Here is a 14,510-nt window from a genome sequence, read left to right as displayed (position 1 = left end):
CAACAACTTCAGTTTGTCAACAACCTGCATTTCACAATGTAAAGTCAAAATCCATGAATTGTTGACCCAAGTGTGCATCTAATCATATTTCTAGTAATAACTCTCATGTTCTCTTCTATCTCCCTTCATAAAACACCTCATTTAATAACTCTTGCCAACGGATCTAAAGTAGCTCCTATGGAATTGGACAAATTTCTCTTTCCCCTTCATTAAACTTGAATTTTTTTCCTTTTGTTCATGATTGCCTTTTCGTCCAAGTCAAACAACTAAATCTTGAATTGTTCAATAACATTTGATGCCAACTCTTTGTTATACAGGAACATGGTACGGGTTGGATGATGGACAAAGGACATGAATCCAGAGGCCTATACTACCTTAGTAAGCACATTTTTAACTTATGTTTCTTCATCATCTCCTAAATTGCTACATGAAGGATTAGCAAAACATCCTCATTTTTCATCTTCTTTTCCTAAACATTTTGAATCTAGATGTGACTCTACTTTTCCTACCATCCACTCTAGCATTTAGGGGCCAATTAGGAAGTCATCTATCTGATTTAGATATTTTGTGTTAGTGTATGTGTACATACTATAGTTGATGTGTATAGTTTACAATTGCTTTGTACAAATGTATGAGATAGAACACTTGAGGAGGGGCTGATACAGCACGAGAGAGATGGTGAAGAAGGCCATGTTAGTGGAAGGCCCAAGATATGGAAGGTTTACTCTAGGAGAAAGAAAACAGACCCAGAGAATACTAATTAGTTGGAAGGGTATTGACATGGCAAAAGAAGACAAGTATTTGAGAAGGGAGGAAAGAGAGAGTGGGATACAAGGAAAGTTTGTTATGAAATAAGTTAAGGAGAGTGATCTCTCTGGAGGAGTCATAGACTCTGGAAATATTCTATATTGTCATACCACCGGTTTGCTCATTTTCACACATTCAGTAATACAGTTTCCATATACTATCATTTGTTGTGCTGTTTTGATTTGTTTTTGTGGTCATAGCTCTATTAATATGCCTATAATTGCACAACTTTTTCTTTGTAATTGTAGAGCAGTTAGTTTCTATAACAAATAGTAATAGACTACATCCATAAATACACATTGAACCTATGATTCTAAGCAACACAATCATCATTAGACTTAACATTCACTTCTTAACAAACACAATCATCATTATTATGAATTATTTAAATTGAGAACTAATACTACATTCAAAATCATCAATAGAAAATGTTAGTCAAATATAACAATATGAACACATAATCTCCTAATACAAAAACATATCTAATCCATCAATCTAAAATCTAAAAAGAGATAAGTGGACCTAATTCATTTAAGACATTTCAACCCTTTCTAACCACCATCATAAAAAAATAAGTTAGATTCATCAAAAGTCAAATTTAAATAGGGAAGTGGAAACAAAATGTAAATGTGAAATAGACAATTTGTTTGTTTAAAGAAGAAATAAAAACTTGTGCATTAAAAAATCATTGTGTCTGTCCCTATTAATGCTATGTCAGAATCATGTCAGATCATGTTGGAGCCACAGAAAACATTTCTTTAAATTAGAAACTTTAGCAAAGTGTTTGACACATGTAGTAAGCATGTCAGTGTTAAACACAGAAGCATTTCATTGAAGAGTCGTGTCCAAACTTCAGTGTTGGTTTCTGCTTCCTCTTCCTCCTCACCGGGATGGCATCAGCTGCAAGCGGGTCTTTCAGGCTAATGAAAATCCTGATGGCACTGTTTGTAGATACAAAGCACAGCTGGCTGTCAGAGAACTTAACCAGCATTCAAGTTTTGACTTTAGGGAGACACTCTCTCCTAGTTATAGTATATTCTGATTATACTCACAAGCTCTTTGTTGTAAGTGCAGTGGTCAATCTTTGGGTTAGACAATGATAACTTCATTGTCGGAGATATATAGTTGTAACAGAGATGGTCAATCTTTGGGTTAGACAATTGTAACTTCTTTGTAACTTGTAAGATAAATAGTTGTAACAGAGATGTTCAGTCAGTTAGACAATTGTAACTTCTTGCTAGAGATATTTTTCTTTAGGTTGACTTAGCCTCGGTCCACTTTCTAAGACAAAATCACAGTCTATCTATCAGGTCATTATTGTACTGCCTACACATTGTATTGGAGATCCAGTATCCACCATATATATGACAATATTATACCATAAGTGAATTAAAATCTCACCTTTCTATTAGACAGTTGAAACCAACAGGTTCAGTCAGTGACAAACGACACCTGTCAGTGGTAATACCATGATCTACATATGACAACTATGACAGAGGATTACCACCTTTTGTATATTTACTCACAAATTATAATACTTTACTCTCTATCTTAATACAGCACTAAATGCTTTGCTTCTCACTTGTCCCTCCCTACACAAAACCTGCCAGAACTCCTTGCCCATAAAAAAAAAGAAAAAAGGTGTAACAATCTGTTACGACAATGTAAAGCAACTTATCGTTCTTCATATTTAACATATTTTTGTCTCATGCCCTTATAACATACATATATATACATACTATATACAATGAACAGAAGAGGACTCTCAAGACTATTTATACATACCACTGTTCAGAGAGGGTTGGCCGGATAAAAGCATAATAATGTCCACCATGCACACCTCCACTGTGAACCAAAACGCTGGAAAAAAAATTTAAAGAACGTTAAAACATAAGCATAAAACAAAATTGGATAACAATGTCCTTACAGCATCAAAAAACAAAATCTATAATTTTAATGCATTCCTTTAATTAAAGGGTATGCTATTTAATATGAGAAAATGCACAACAATACCTATTGTCAAAGAAAAAATAGTTTTGAAGATAACTTCACAAACCAAAACATGCATTTCCCAATGACAGCAATTCACCAACTTTCCCTGATTGGTTTTCGTTATAATAGAAATGCCTATGAGAAAATTAACTATAAGAAAGAAAATAGTAATGTGAGATCCACACTAAATCTTCTGTCTTCCCAAGAGTAAGAATATGACAGAAACGTAAAATAGTAGTTCAATTTTCAATTTTCATCCTTACAATAACTAGGAAACTTTGCAACATGTACAGCAAAAAGTATATAAAAACTGCACATTGGAAGAAAACTCAGCAACTTACACAGCAACAAGCCCTTAAAAATTGCGCACTCATACTTTCAATAAACTGAAGACATAACTAGAAATCACATACCCAATCACCAGTCAAAAAACAACAAAGTAGCTACCAAATCCAATTCTGTATTAACAAACACTACCATGACATTACCTGTGAAGTGTGTAAAGATTACGGACAGTTCGATCAGCATCAGGTGACAGATATTTTCCATCATCACGATCAAGATCAAGTTGTAAAGGAAACTCATAACGGTCATTAATCTATATAGTAAGAGCACCAAGAAAAAATTAGACTACCAGTTCCATTTGCAATCTTATGTGAATGAAAATTGAAAGAAACCCAGACATTCATAATAATAGCTACTACCCATCCGCACCCTTGCAGAAAATCTTCTTTGTGTGTCCCTATCCCTAGTCTTATTTCAAACAAGTATGTATTACCCAACAATGGTGTAGGGTCCATCATGTATTTTCAATTCTATAAAGAGCAGTCGTGGACAATTTCAACAATCTTTATTGCCATTTTACAATACAGCAGAAGCACCTTAGTCCACAACAGTTACACTAATTGAAGCCGTATTTAAGAGTATTAAATAGAAAACTTCAGCAATAGATAGGTACTAACTGCAAAAAAATATATCAGCAATTTATCAACCACCAACCTTAACCATAGTATCCCGCATAAAGTCATATTCGAATCTTTTTAGCTGAAGTTGAAGAACAGGAGGAAAATCAATAAATAAGACACCCTTCTTAGCATCCTGAAATAGTCATGTCCATTAAAAAGTAGATTAGTTTATGTAACAAGCTCAATAAAAATTAATCTGCTTAAATGCAAAAATTTAGGCAAGCCAGCAGACTTAACAAAATATGAAGAGACTGTTTGGAGATGTAGATAGAAAATGTAGTCATGTGATAAAATCCCCTAGTTTGTTGGGCACAGTTGAGGAAGATATATACATATATCATACATAGCATTACATAACGATGGGACCAAGGTCATATTATAATAAATCATATGCATCAAGCTTGTTACATAAATAGCCATGTAGTGGACCACAATGATTTGGTGAAAACATCATCCAACTTATTATTGGAATTAACAAACATAGTGGTAATGTCAATAAAATCATTTATCAAAAGAAGTGACAATCTATCTTTATATGTTCAGCCCCCTCCTGAAATACTAGATTTAAAAAAATATGGAGGGCGACTTGGTTATAAAAAATGAGTCATTTGTGAACCATTCCAAAATCATAATTCTTTAAGCAATTATTTTAGCCCAACAAGCTCACAAAAGGCAGACGTCATTGTTATGTATTATGCTTCTGCACCAGATTTAGCAACTACATCCTGGTTCTCACTCCAAGAAATCAAGTTGTTACCAATAAAGACAATATCTGAAAGTCAAATTCCTGTCAATAGGTGAGCCTACCCAATCTCCATTTGAGTATCCCACACCTCATGTTTGATTATAATGTCCATTTAACAAACTGTTTTCCTAGGGCCCCTTTAGAATGTGATCAACATCAATCCAATGTCCTAACCACGGAATATAAAGAATCTTATCCCAAAGGAGATGTCAAGACGAGAGACCAGCACGTATTTCAGTTTCCCAACCAATTTTTCGTATCTGAAATCAGACTCAATAGAAGTATAGCATTGGGATCTACAAGTGTGTCAATAAGCTCCTCTAAAATATCCAATTCATACTTCCTATGTGAATTACAATCGCTTTGTTGGATTATGCTACCTCAATCCAAAAGAAGTGTCTCAGTTTGTCAAGATGTTTTGTCTGGAAATAATGAAAAATGTGCCTTTTTATCCCATAACTCGAGTATGATTATTATGTTCATACAACAAATATTTTCCCAAAGCCTCTTTAATGTACTTTAGTATGTACATAATTGCCTTTCAATGTCCTACACACGGAGAATTAGGAAACTTACCACAAAGGACATGTCAAAACGAGATATCCAACCAATCTTCTATATCACTCCACATATAAAAATGGTTTCCTCTAACTCAGTAGAAGTTTAGCACTAGGATACTTCCTCTAAAATATCCAAAGCATAATTCCTCTAGGAAATTACAATCCCTTTGTTCGATTGTGCTACCTCAATCCCCAAGATTTCTTATGGTTCACTCGTTAGAAGAGGATGTAATAAAAAACTTAATAAATTATACATGGTCATGGTCATGGTCATGAGAAGTTTACACTCAAATTTTTATCATACATAACCAAATTCTATTTGTCAACCATATGCCTTCCACAAATAATTTACTCACTAAATTGCTTTAGTTGCCTACTTTGATGAATGATAAAATTTCAGCCAAAGATAAGGTGCTATGTGATGTTGTTCCCATGAAAGTCATACATATCTTACTAGGTAGGCCATGGCAATTTGATAAACAAACTTTACATGATGGCCATACCAACCAATACATATTCTTCATAAATGGGAAAAAGACCACTTTACTACCTCTATCACCTCAAGAAGTTAATAAGGATAGAAATATAATAGGAAAAGATAAAGAAGAAAAAGAAAAAGGGCAAGCTTTCACCAAGCTGTTACTTGCCCACAAAAAAATTCTTCCAAAGCAAGATGTGCATCACCCTTCCTTCTCTTCCCAAGCCAAAAAGGAAGGCCTAAAGCACAAGCAAGAGAGGAAGAATAGTCTAGAAAATAAAAATGGCCTAACCAAAGTTAGGGGTAATACCCTTAGAAACCATGGAACAAGAGCTCATAAAAGGGAGGCGCAAATCCTCCCCCAAATCAAGTCAAGCTCCATCTACAAAGGCGTAAAGAATTTGTGGTCAAATTCTCTCCAAGAAGGGGAGGATGATGAAGGATTGACCCCAACCAAGGATGGAGGCACATGCTTAAGAAGACTATGCATGTTTAGAAAGGAAGTTCACTAATCCTACATCCCTTTCATTTGTGTTTGTTATTTTTTATTCCCTAAGTTGACTTAGTTGAATCAACTTTAGTTGACTTGTTGACCTTTGATTAGGTTTGACTTGTTGACTATAATTGACTTGAATTAAACCAACATGCTAATCTATGTTTATTTGCTTTGTAGGTTAATTAGGAGTAAGAAATCAATGCAAGGTGGCGCATGGTGATTGGGGAGCATAAATGATGTGGAGGAGAGAGTAAAGCAAAGGCATAAAGCATAAAGTAAAAGGCATAAACCAAGTGTACCTATGTACCTTTGGTCTTCTTTGTTTCTAGCACACTTCGGCCACTTTTTAGAGACATATGAAACACATTCTTTGTCTCCTTTTGTGCTAGAACGAAATTAGCCTTGCACACATCATAGTTAGCTCTTTTGTCTCTCATTTTTGTAACCTTATTTGATCTAGTTTCTAGAAGCTAGGGTTAGGTTTTTGTAGAGACATCCTAAGGTATCTTTTATTTGCATAAAGGACCCTAAACTCTTTTATATAATGGGTGCTCCTAGACATGTAAAAGGGTTGAACATTTTGAAGTAAAAACACTCTTGTGTCTCAACCATTTGTGAGAGTTTCCTCCCTAGGGAGTGAATACTTTAAATCCTTATCTTGCATAGCAAGTGGCGGCACACATCCACTCATCTTCAAGGTTGTCATGGCTTCTAGCCTAGCCTTATAGTGGCGTGCTTCTCACATTTTTACCATTCATTTCCTTTCCATTTTATGTTTTCTTCTTTCTTTAATTGTTCTTGGTTTTCTATGGTTTATGTGCTTTCCATTTCCTTTTTGTTTGAATCAATCCATCATCTTCTCCTCTTGAGCTTTGTGAAAGGAACCTTCACATCTAGATAGCTTGCTATGTTCAATGGAGATTTCATTTAGCTTTCTTAATCAACTCACACCATATTCAATAATCTTAAAAGAAAACACAATAATCCTTCATCACCTTGCTCAACATGTCTTCATGAACTATCTCCTACCATGATTTCTACTTGTGAAAAAGGAGGTTGTGACATTAGAGGACAGCATCCTAACAATAAAGGGCACCCTCTATGCACATACTATAAAAGAATGGGTCACACATCCAACAAATTTGTTATTTTGTACATGTTTTTCTAACAAAAAAGACAATGTTTCCAAATCTATAGTTTCTAATCCAAAGCTCTCCAATGAAGAATATCACGAACATCTCATGTTAATGTATCGCAACCAAGCACATTCTATTTCGTCAAAAGCTTGCATTTCTCCAACCTGTGAACTTATATGCGTAAAACAATTCCTCCAAGAATTAAATTATTCAATCAATGAGAATGTATTGTGCAACAAAACTACCCTCCACATTGCTTCCAATCCAATGTTCCATGATAGGAGTAAACATATTGAAATTAATTGTCATTTTATTTGAGAAAAGTTGTCGTCCAAGAAAATTTGCACCGAGTATGTCGGATCAAATTATCAACTTGCAGATGTACAAACAAAATCATTAAGAGGGCCTCAGATTAAATATATTTGTTCCAAGCTAGGCACATACAATTTGGACACTCTAGCTTGACGGGGGTGTTAGAATAAATAGTCTTAAATACAATTTATTGTAAAGGTGTTGTGGTTTGTGCTGCACTTAGTTCCAAGATATATCTTTTCATATTCCCTTCTCTACCCTCTCATACATTGTATATGATGTATCTAAAGTTATTATAAATAAGAGATCCTAAGAGAGAGAAATTCACTCTAAAATTAATTATAATGCCTTTGTATTATTCTCAAGTATAAGAAAAAATGCTAGGTCATCCTCAGGTAAACAAATCAAAAAAAATATGCAGCTCAATTTCTCTCCCATTCAGTTTACATGTTCCAAGCATGATACATACAACTTTTACACTCTAGCCCGAAGGGGAATGTTGAAATTGTGATCATTATTTTATTGTATAGCTTTCATAAAACTTCTTTTTGGTCTATTTACTTATCCTAAGGATCAAGTGTTATAGGCTATATCTATTCCTTGTATTGTACTCTTCTCTTTTTCTAAATACATGAAAAGCATCAGCAGAGCACAATAGCTCTGATTTTTATCACCTCTAAATACAACAATGTCAATCATAATCCTAAGAAAGTAAGAAACAAATCATAGGATAAGGAAACATATAACCAGTCCTAGGAGTTAATGAGAAAATAGAGAAAAACAAGCCTAATGGATAATATAAAATAGTCTAGAATATGATAAAATAATATTGGATACGTCCAACCCTCAATCTGTTAATAAAATTCTGATGTTTTGCTCTTTAAGTGGACACAGAATTTGAAACCAACAAAAGGTTGTCAGTTAAGTTATAGCCAACTATAACAGATGGTAGGGTACATAAGTTTCTAAATGTACTGTCACATATCCAGAATACAAGCACCAGCCTCAGTTTAAGAAGCTCAGACTCATATTTCACATTTACACATTGTTGCATCCTGTGTTTCATAGAGTTATTTGAGTCTTGACGATGTGTCCATTCTAAAGTTTAAGATAGTCAGGCTCAGTAACCCCAGTATCCAGTATGGATTGATCACTATGGTTTAGTGCAATTTGAGAGTAAACCAGCAAATAGAAGACATGTTCAAGAAAATATCATAAATAGCTTGATCTATTGAATAGCACAATTCACTCAGTCAAGCAAATATGATAAATAACTTGGAACAAGATGTCTAGCAATCAAGAGTTCATTGAAAAAATCCTGGAAACAGCCTCTCCACTAACAGGGTAAGGATTATGTAGTGAGAGGCATGGCAAACAACCATGAACCCCTAACCCAAACCTAGCCTGACTTTGACTAGGAATACCCACTTAGCCAACCTGCCTTGTTACCAGTTCTATATTTAATTTTTACAACACAGGATACTATATTATATATATATATATATATATATATTATGTTTATAACCTCTAAACTTCTAAAAAAAACACTAACTATTTTAGTAGTTAAATCATTTTTAAAATATAAAACAATTAAATAACAAACTTAAAATTATACATTTAACTAACAATATAATATATTTATTAACTTCTATTTTAAATTATTTTTAACTTATTCTTTTTTTTATTGTTTGAATTAAAATATAAGTAATAAATTAATATAATTTATCTTAAATGTATGTATAAATAAAATTGTATAAAATTGTGAACAGGCTCCCAATGGATTTACCCTATCTGGAGAAAACCCAATGGAGACAGAGATAGAGATGATTACTAAACTTTTAGGTCCGTCTCCTCTAAACATGAAGACCTCCTACCCTGCCTCACCTTGCCTTCTGTGGGACAGATGAGCTAAGCCCATCCTAGACCCACCCTTTTGTGGGGAGAGGGTCTAGTAGTGAGTACATTGATCGTACTCAAATCCCACTAGGTGAGAGCCTCATGCCCTAGCACACTCTTCATAGAATATCACCTTCTGCTAATTTAGATGGTTGTGAAACATCAAAATACAGAATTCACTGGAGCAAATGATGAATAACACAGACAACAACAACAACCTGAATTGCAGAAGGCTTTTTGCCTATCCTAGAAGTGTTCTTCAAATAAAACCTCTTAACAGTGAAGCTGTCACTGGCTTATTACCCCCAATAAGCAAATAAATTGCTATGAATACTCTGCTTTTGGTAGAAAGGTGAGGGCGGAAAACATAAAAGCTAAAATATAACCACGGAATGTCAAAAGAACATAGAAGCAAAGCTTTCTTACGTCAGAGTATTGTTATGTGTGTCAAATTTGTCAGCTAATGCAGAAAACCTTCAGTTAGTTAGCTATCTATATCTATATTATATAAAAATAGATTTATATAATATAAGTTGGTTATTGGTGTAAGCTTGCTTTGTACACCACTAGAGCTAGTATATAAACTGACTGCACGATCAGATGATGCAGGATCATCCTTAAATAGAAAGAGTTTATCTTTCTTCATATTATCTAGAATTCTACTACCTTGTCACTCAGCAGGGAAACTGTAATCAGTAACTTTGCTTTCAACTTTTCTAAGAACTGTTAGGGATTTTTCAAAATTTTACACGAGCACCATGACAATCTATATAACTGTCAATTTACTGCTTCTTGCACTCTCCCAGCTAATATTCAGGATGATGCTTCACAGTTTCAAAAATGCACCCAAAATCTGACCCAGCCAATATTGATGCAGAAGTTTAAAGTGATCCATAAAGCCCTCAATTCTTATAAATTTAGAATGGAAATGGTTCGTAAAAGACATTAGACTAATAATATCAAAAACAGAATTAAACAAAAATACAAAACTCCTTTGAAAGGCGAGGTTAACTTCTCCAAATAACTAATAGTTTATTATATGTGGCTGAGGCATTTATGAATAGCAACTAACCTGCAAACCATACTGTTCAGCATGATATTTGTTATCCCCCTCAAGGCTTTCAACTTCAACATACTTATCAAAGGAAGCATAAACATCACGACAACCTTTGACGTCAAGTTGAAGGTCTAACATGCATATTTAAAACTAAATTAGAATTACACAACAAGAACTAAACACATAATTGGATTCAAAATGCCCAAGGAATTACCATAAAATGACTCTTTTCTAGTTGATTTGTAGTCTACATTGATGCATTCTATGTAATTCATATGGTGCCCTTCAAATAACTTTTGTATGGTTCCCTCAACAACAGTTCCCTTGACAAAAATTACATAAAATAACCATTAGATATGATCCCTCATCAAGAAGAAAATTAACCAAAGTTCATGTCATACCTTCATTTTGTCTTCAAGTTTTTCACAGAGAACCCGATTTAGTTCCTGAACATCATGCTGCATGAAAGAATCGTATGTATCCCAACCAAAAGACTTTGTCAGCTCCTTTGTCGCAACACTGGTGTCACTGTATTGAAGCTTGTAGAATAAACTTTGTAAAGCCAAAGGGATGCTACCAGAGGGCATATCATTTTCAGTTGTTGGCATATGGTACACAGCCTGAAATGTTATTCAGGAACCAACTTCTTATTGCTTTCCAACAGATAAATGAACTACAGGCAAAAAAAAAATATGATAAACTGTTCTAACCTTTCTAAAATAAGGAATATGGTACAAGGTTTGGAGTAGAGAATTCATATAACAGGTAGCTCCTTGGTTCTTAAGCCCAACATAACCAGTCTCCTTCTTTGAATCATAAGTCCAGTAATCAACAATCCTACGAACAAGAACCTCGGCTTCAACTATAAGAGTATCATTCACAAGATACCCTCTACTAGGATCATACAATTCACCAAGAGGCATGAAGGAAGTGAAACCCCAATCACTTTCACGTGCATTAAATTGATGTTGTGTATCTGCATAGTTTAAGTAAAATTGAGTTACAACAAGCCTATAATAAATCCAAAAGCCTGTGCATTTTCAATTCCTCTTTTGACAAACTAATTGAGACAAATAACACCATAAACTATACAACTCATAATCTCATTCTCCACCAAATTTTTAAACAAGGTGCAAGAGGGAGGAACTAAAGATTAACCACGATATGAACCATGTCATATGTATATGATGAATTTAAACATCTGCTAACAATAACCTCACCCCAACCCAAAGCTCCACTACCAAACGGTAAGATACAGAAAATTAACTATGAAACAAAATATAAACTATGGAATGAGCAAAGGTGTCACAAGGTTTATCAGAAAATGATGTATAGCTAATTGGCTAATTATAACAGAATATTTATTATGCAAGGAGATATCAAATGCTCTTCCATCCACTACTTGCAATAAAAACCTATCAAGATTCTATACCTTCAATTCCAGCAATGCTCTTTCCAATCTACACCTATGGCTAATCTATGTCATCTTGTAAAAGTGTAAAGATCAAACTGCAGGGACTACCTTTTCTCACAGAATACTTATTATGGATTTGATTAACAACTGCCAAGCTAAACTGTGCATATCTACTCCAACCATAGGGCAAACTAGCTGAATCTGCAACATCCAAATACATGGACAAATACTCCACATTGTTTCCTTTTGGGAAAATAAGCACACGCCTGTGAAGAAAAAAAAAACAAGTTTGAAAGCGATATTCACTGGAGATAAGTATACATACAAGATCATATTCAAGAAAATTGGCAATTATTAACCAGTTTAGTAAATCTCAGAAAAATACCATTTATAGCCACCAACAACAAATATTTCCGAATAGAGCTTCTTCGTATTCAGCCTCGAAAAGTTGTCAATTCTCCATGTGAATCTAGACGATGGAGGATCCTCAACAGGCTGACTCTCCACAGCATTGGCAGTTTCAGGTTGAGCTACAACTAACGATCATCAAAGAAACAGAAAAAAAAAAAGGAAAAATCACCTATCACATCTGGAATGAGCTGAAACCATAAAGTAGCCCCCAAAGAAATAAAAAAGTGTGACCCTAACCGAACCAGACCCTCCAATAGCAAACCAGGAACAAAAGTAAAATGAAGTTACCCAATTAATTACACAATAAACAATTGCATCAAAACCGCACAACTTTCAAATACAAATCAACCAATGATTGGATTCAAATTATTTCCGTTCTGAAACTTCAGCTGAAAAACGTTTCTTATTAAAATTAAATAAAAATCTCAAAGCATAGACTCGCTAGCGAACGTCCTTCACTTTAAAAACAAAAAACTAGCCCACCCTAAAATCCTTAAACCAATTTTTGACTCATCTCTCCCACTCTCTCTCCAAGCAGGAATGCATAAACCATTTCCCCGAACCTCCAAAACAATTCAATTAAATGACACAGAAGCTAACGACGCTGAAAAAACCCCGGCTCCTTGACCCAAAATTAAAAACAAAAAACAAAAAAAACTAAAAGTCCAGATCAAAGAAATCGCAAGAACACGAAAAGAGAACTACCTTCCATAGGTTGGTGATTGTTCTCAGGCAAATCCGTGTGCGGCACGAGCACCTCCTCGTCCTCTTGCTGCTGCACAAAACAAAAACCAACAACGTCACCCAAGTTCGGATCCACCGCAACGCACACCGAACCCCCAATCGTAAAGGCAAAGCCCTAAAATCGAAACCCCAAACTGCACTACAAATCGCAAAATTGCCCAAAACGCTCACTCTCTCAGATCAAAACAACGACAAAACAGATAAAGAAAAAAACGAAACCGAAGCCCCGTCAGTGCACCACTCGGAAGTGGATAAAACCAAATTGATTAACACGACTCGCGGTTGGGCGAAGAATCGCTTGAAGATAAGCACAACACGCGAGTTAAGATTGAGAATAAATAGGAGCGAAACGATGCGCGCAGAGCGAGTGTGTATCTGTGTGCGTTTAAGGTTAGGGAACGAACGCTTACATCAATGGGTGCTGGCATCATCACGGTCATGGTGAATTGGAACCTGCGAGGGTTATCGTTAGAGAGAAAGAGAAAGAGAGAGAGAGTGGAGAGGGAGAAAGAGTAGTGTGTTTGAGAAAACGAGATCAACACCAGAAGAGCTTGTTCCAGAGAAAAGAGAACGAAAGAGGTCTTTGGTCTTTATTTGGGGTTTGGACAAAACAGGGATTTCACCTTTGGGACTGTGGACCTAGTTCTTAGAAACTCATGAATCTTAGGGTATAAATGAAATTTACTTATGCTTTGGGGTCATACCTTTTAATATAAAATAATCATTCATTTTTTTTTTATTTCAGTAAAGTGTATTTTAACTTCGTAAAATTTTAAATAAGCAATATAAAATAGTTTAGAATAAAGACTATGGTTAATATATCAAAAATTTTATTAAAACGGAAAACGAATTTTATTTTATTATTTCATTACATACCTAATCATTAGTCATTTATTAAAATGCTGTCAGGTGTGTTTTAATTTAGAGTGAAGATGTATTGGTCCAATTAATGAGATACATGTATTATATATTGTCAAGTGATTTGCAGCTACATTTTAGAATTATTGTTCCAGATTTTTAAGCAAAACTGTAGATTCTATTTTTATGTTGTTTGTTTACAAATGTCATAGAATGGAACGTAAATATAAAGGAAAAAAAAAAGAGAGATAGACAGAAATATTGTTTTTTTTTTTTGGAAGACAATACGTAAAAAGGAAATTTTTTGTGACAGAGAAAAATATCAAACATTAAATATTCAAATAGAAAAAAGTCATGATTTATGTTTTTGTTATTTAAATAAATATTTGTAATGAAAAATAATGAATAATTTTGTTAAAATAACACGGCAGAAAAAATGTTTATCTAAAGTCAGAGTTGTACTTAGTACAAAAACACTTTTTATCAAAAAAATTTATTTGTTTCAATCTACTTTTTTAATTACAAAAATAGATGAAGAGAGAGAAAAATTATTTTACTTTTATTTATTCAAATATTATATTTTTTTACATCAACATTTTTATCATTTCTATTTATTTATTTCTCTTGTTCATTTCACAA

The 14,510-nt window shown here is 34.1% G+C and overlaps 1 protein-coding gene across 2 annotated transcripts in view; it reads right to left on the bottom strand.

Annotated features, from left to right (window-relative positions):
• The window catches only part of LOC114187572 (ubiquitin carboxyl-terminal hydrolase 13-like), a 33,383-nt gene extending 19,756 nt beyond the window's left edge, over positions 1-13,627 (bottom strand). The window contains exons 1-11 of one of the 2 annotated variants that reach the window (XM_028075847.1): positions 13,424-13,627; positions 12,975-13,044; positions 12,244-12,394; positions 11,967-12,124; positions 11,155-11,420; positions 10,846-11,064; positions 10,659-10,767; positions 10,460-10,575; positions 3,799-3,897; positions 3,288-3,397; positions 2,593-2,667 (exon numbers count right to left, since the gene is read on the bottom strand). In XM_028075847.1, coding sequence (XP_027931648.1) covers positions 2,593-2,667; positions 3,288-3,397; positions 3,799-3,897; positions 10,460-10,575; positions 10,659-10,767; positions 10,846-11,064; positions 11,155-11,420; positions 11,967-12,124; positions 12,244-12,394; positions 12,975-13,044; positions 13,424-13,453 — 1,403 coding nt within the window. In that variant the 5' untranslated portion in view covers positions 13,454-13,627. The remainder of the gene's footprint in view (positions 1-2,592; positions 2,668-3,287; positions 3,398-3,798; positions 3,898-10,459; positions 10,576-10,658; positions 10,768-10,845; positions 11,065-11,154; positions 11,421-11,966; positions 12,125-12,243; positions 12,395-12,974; positions 13,045-13,423) is intronic. The other variant, XM_028075848.1, reaches the window with a different exon arrangement.
• Between the last annotated feature and the right edge of the window lie 883 nt (positions 13,628-14,510).

This window comes from Vigna unguiculata, chromosome 6, assembly GCF_004118075.2.
Source record: "Vigna unguiculata cultivar IT97K-499-35 chromosome 6, ASM411807v1, whole genome shotgun sequence".
NCBI lineage: Eukaryota > Viridiplantae > Streptophyta > Magnoliopsida > Fabales > Fabaceae > Vigna > Vigna unguiculata.
This window is presented reverse-complemented; position numbering and strand designations above follow the sequence as displayed.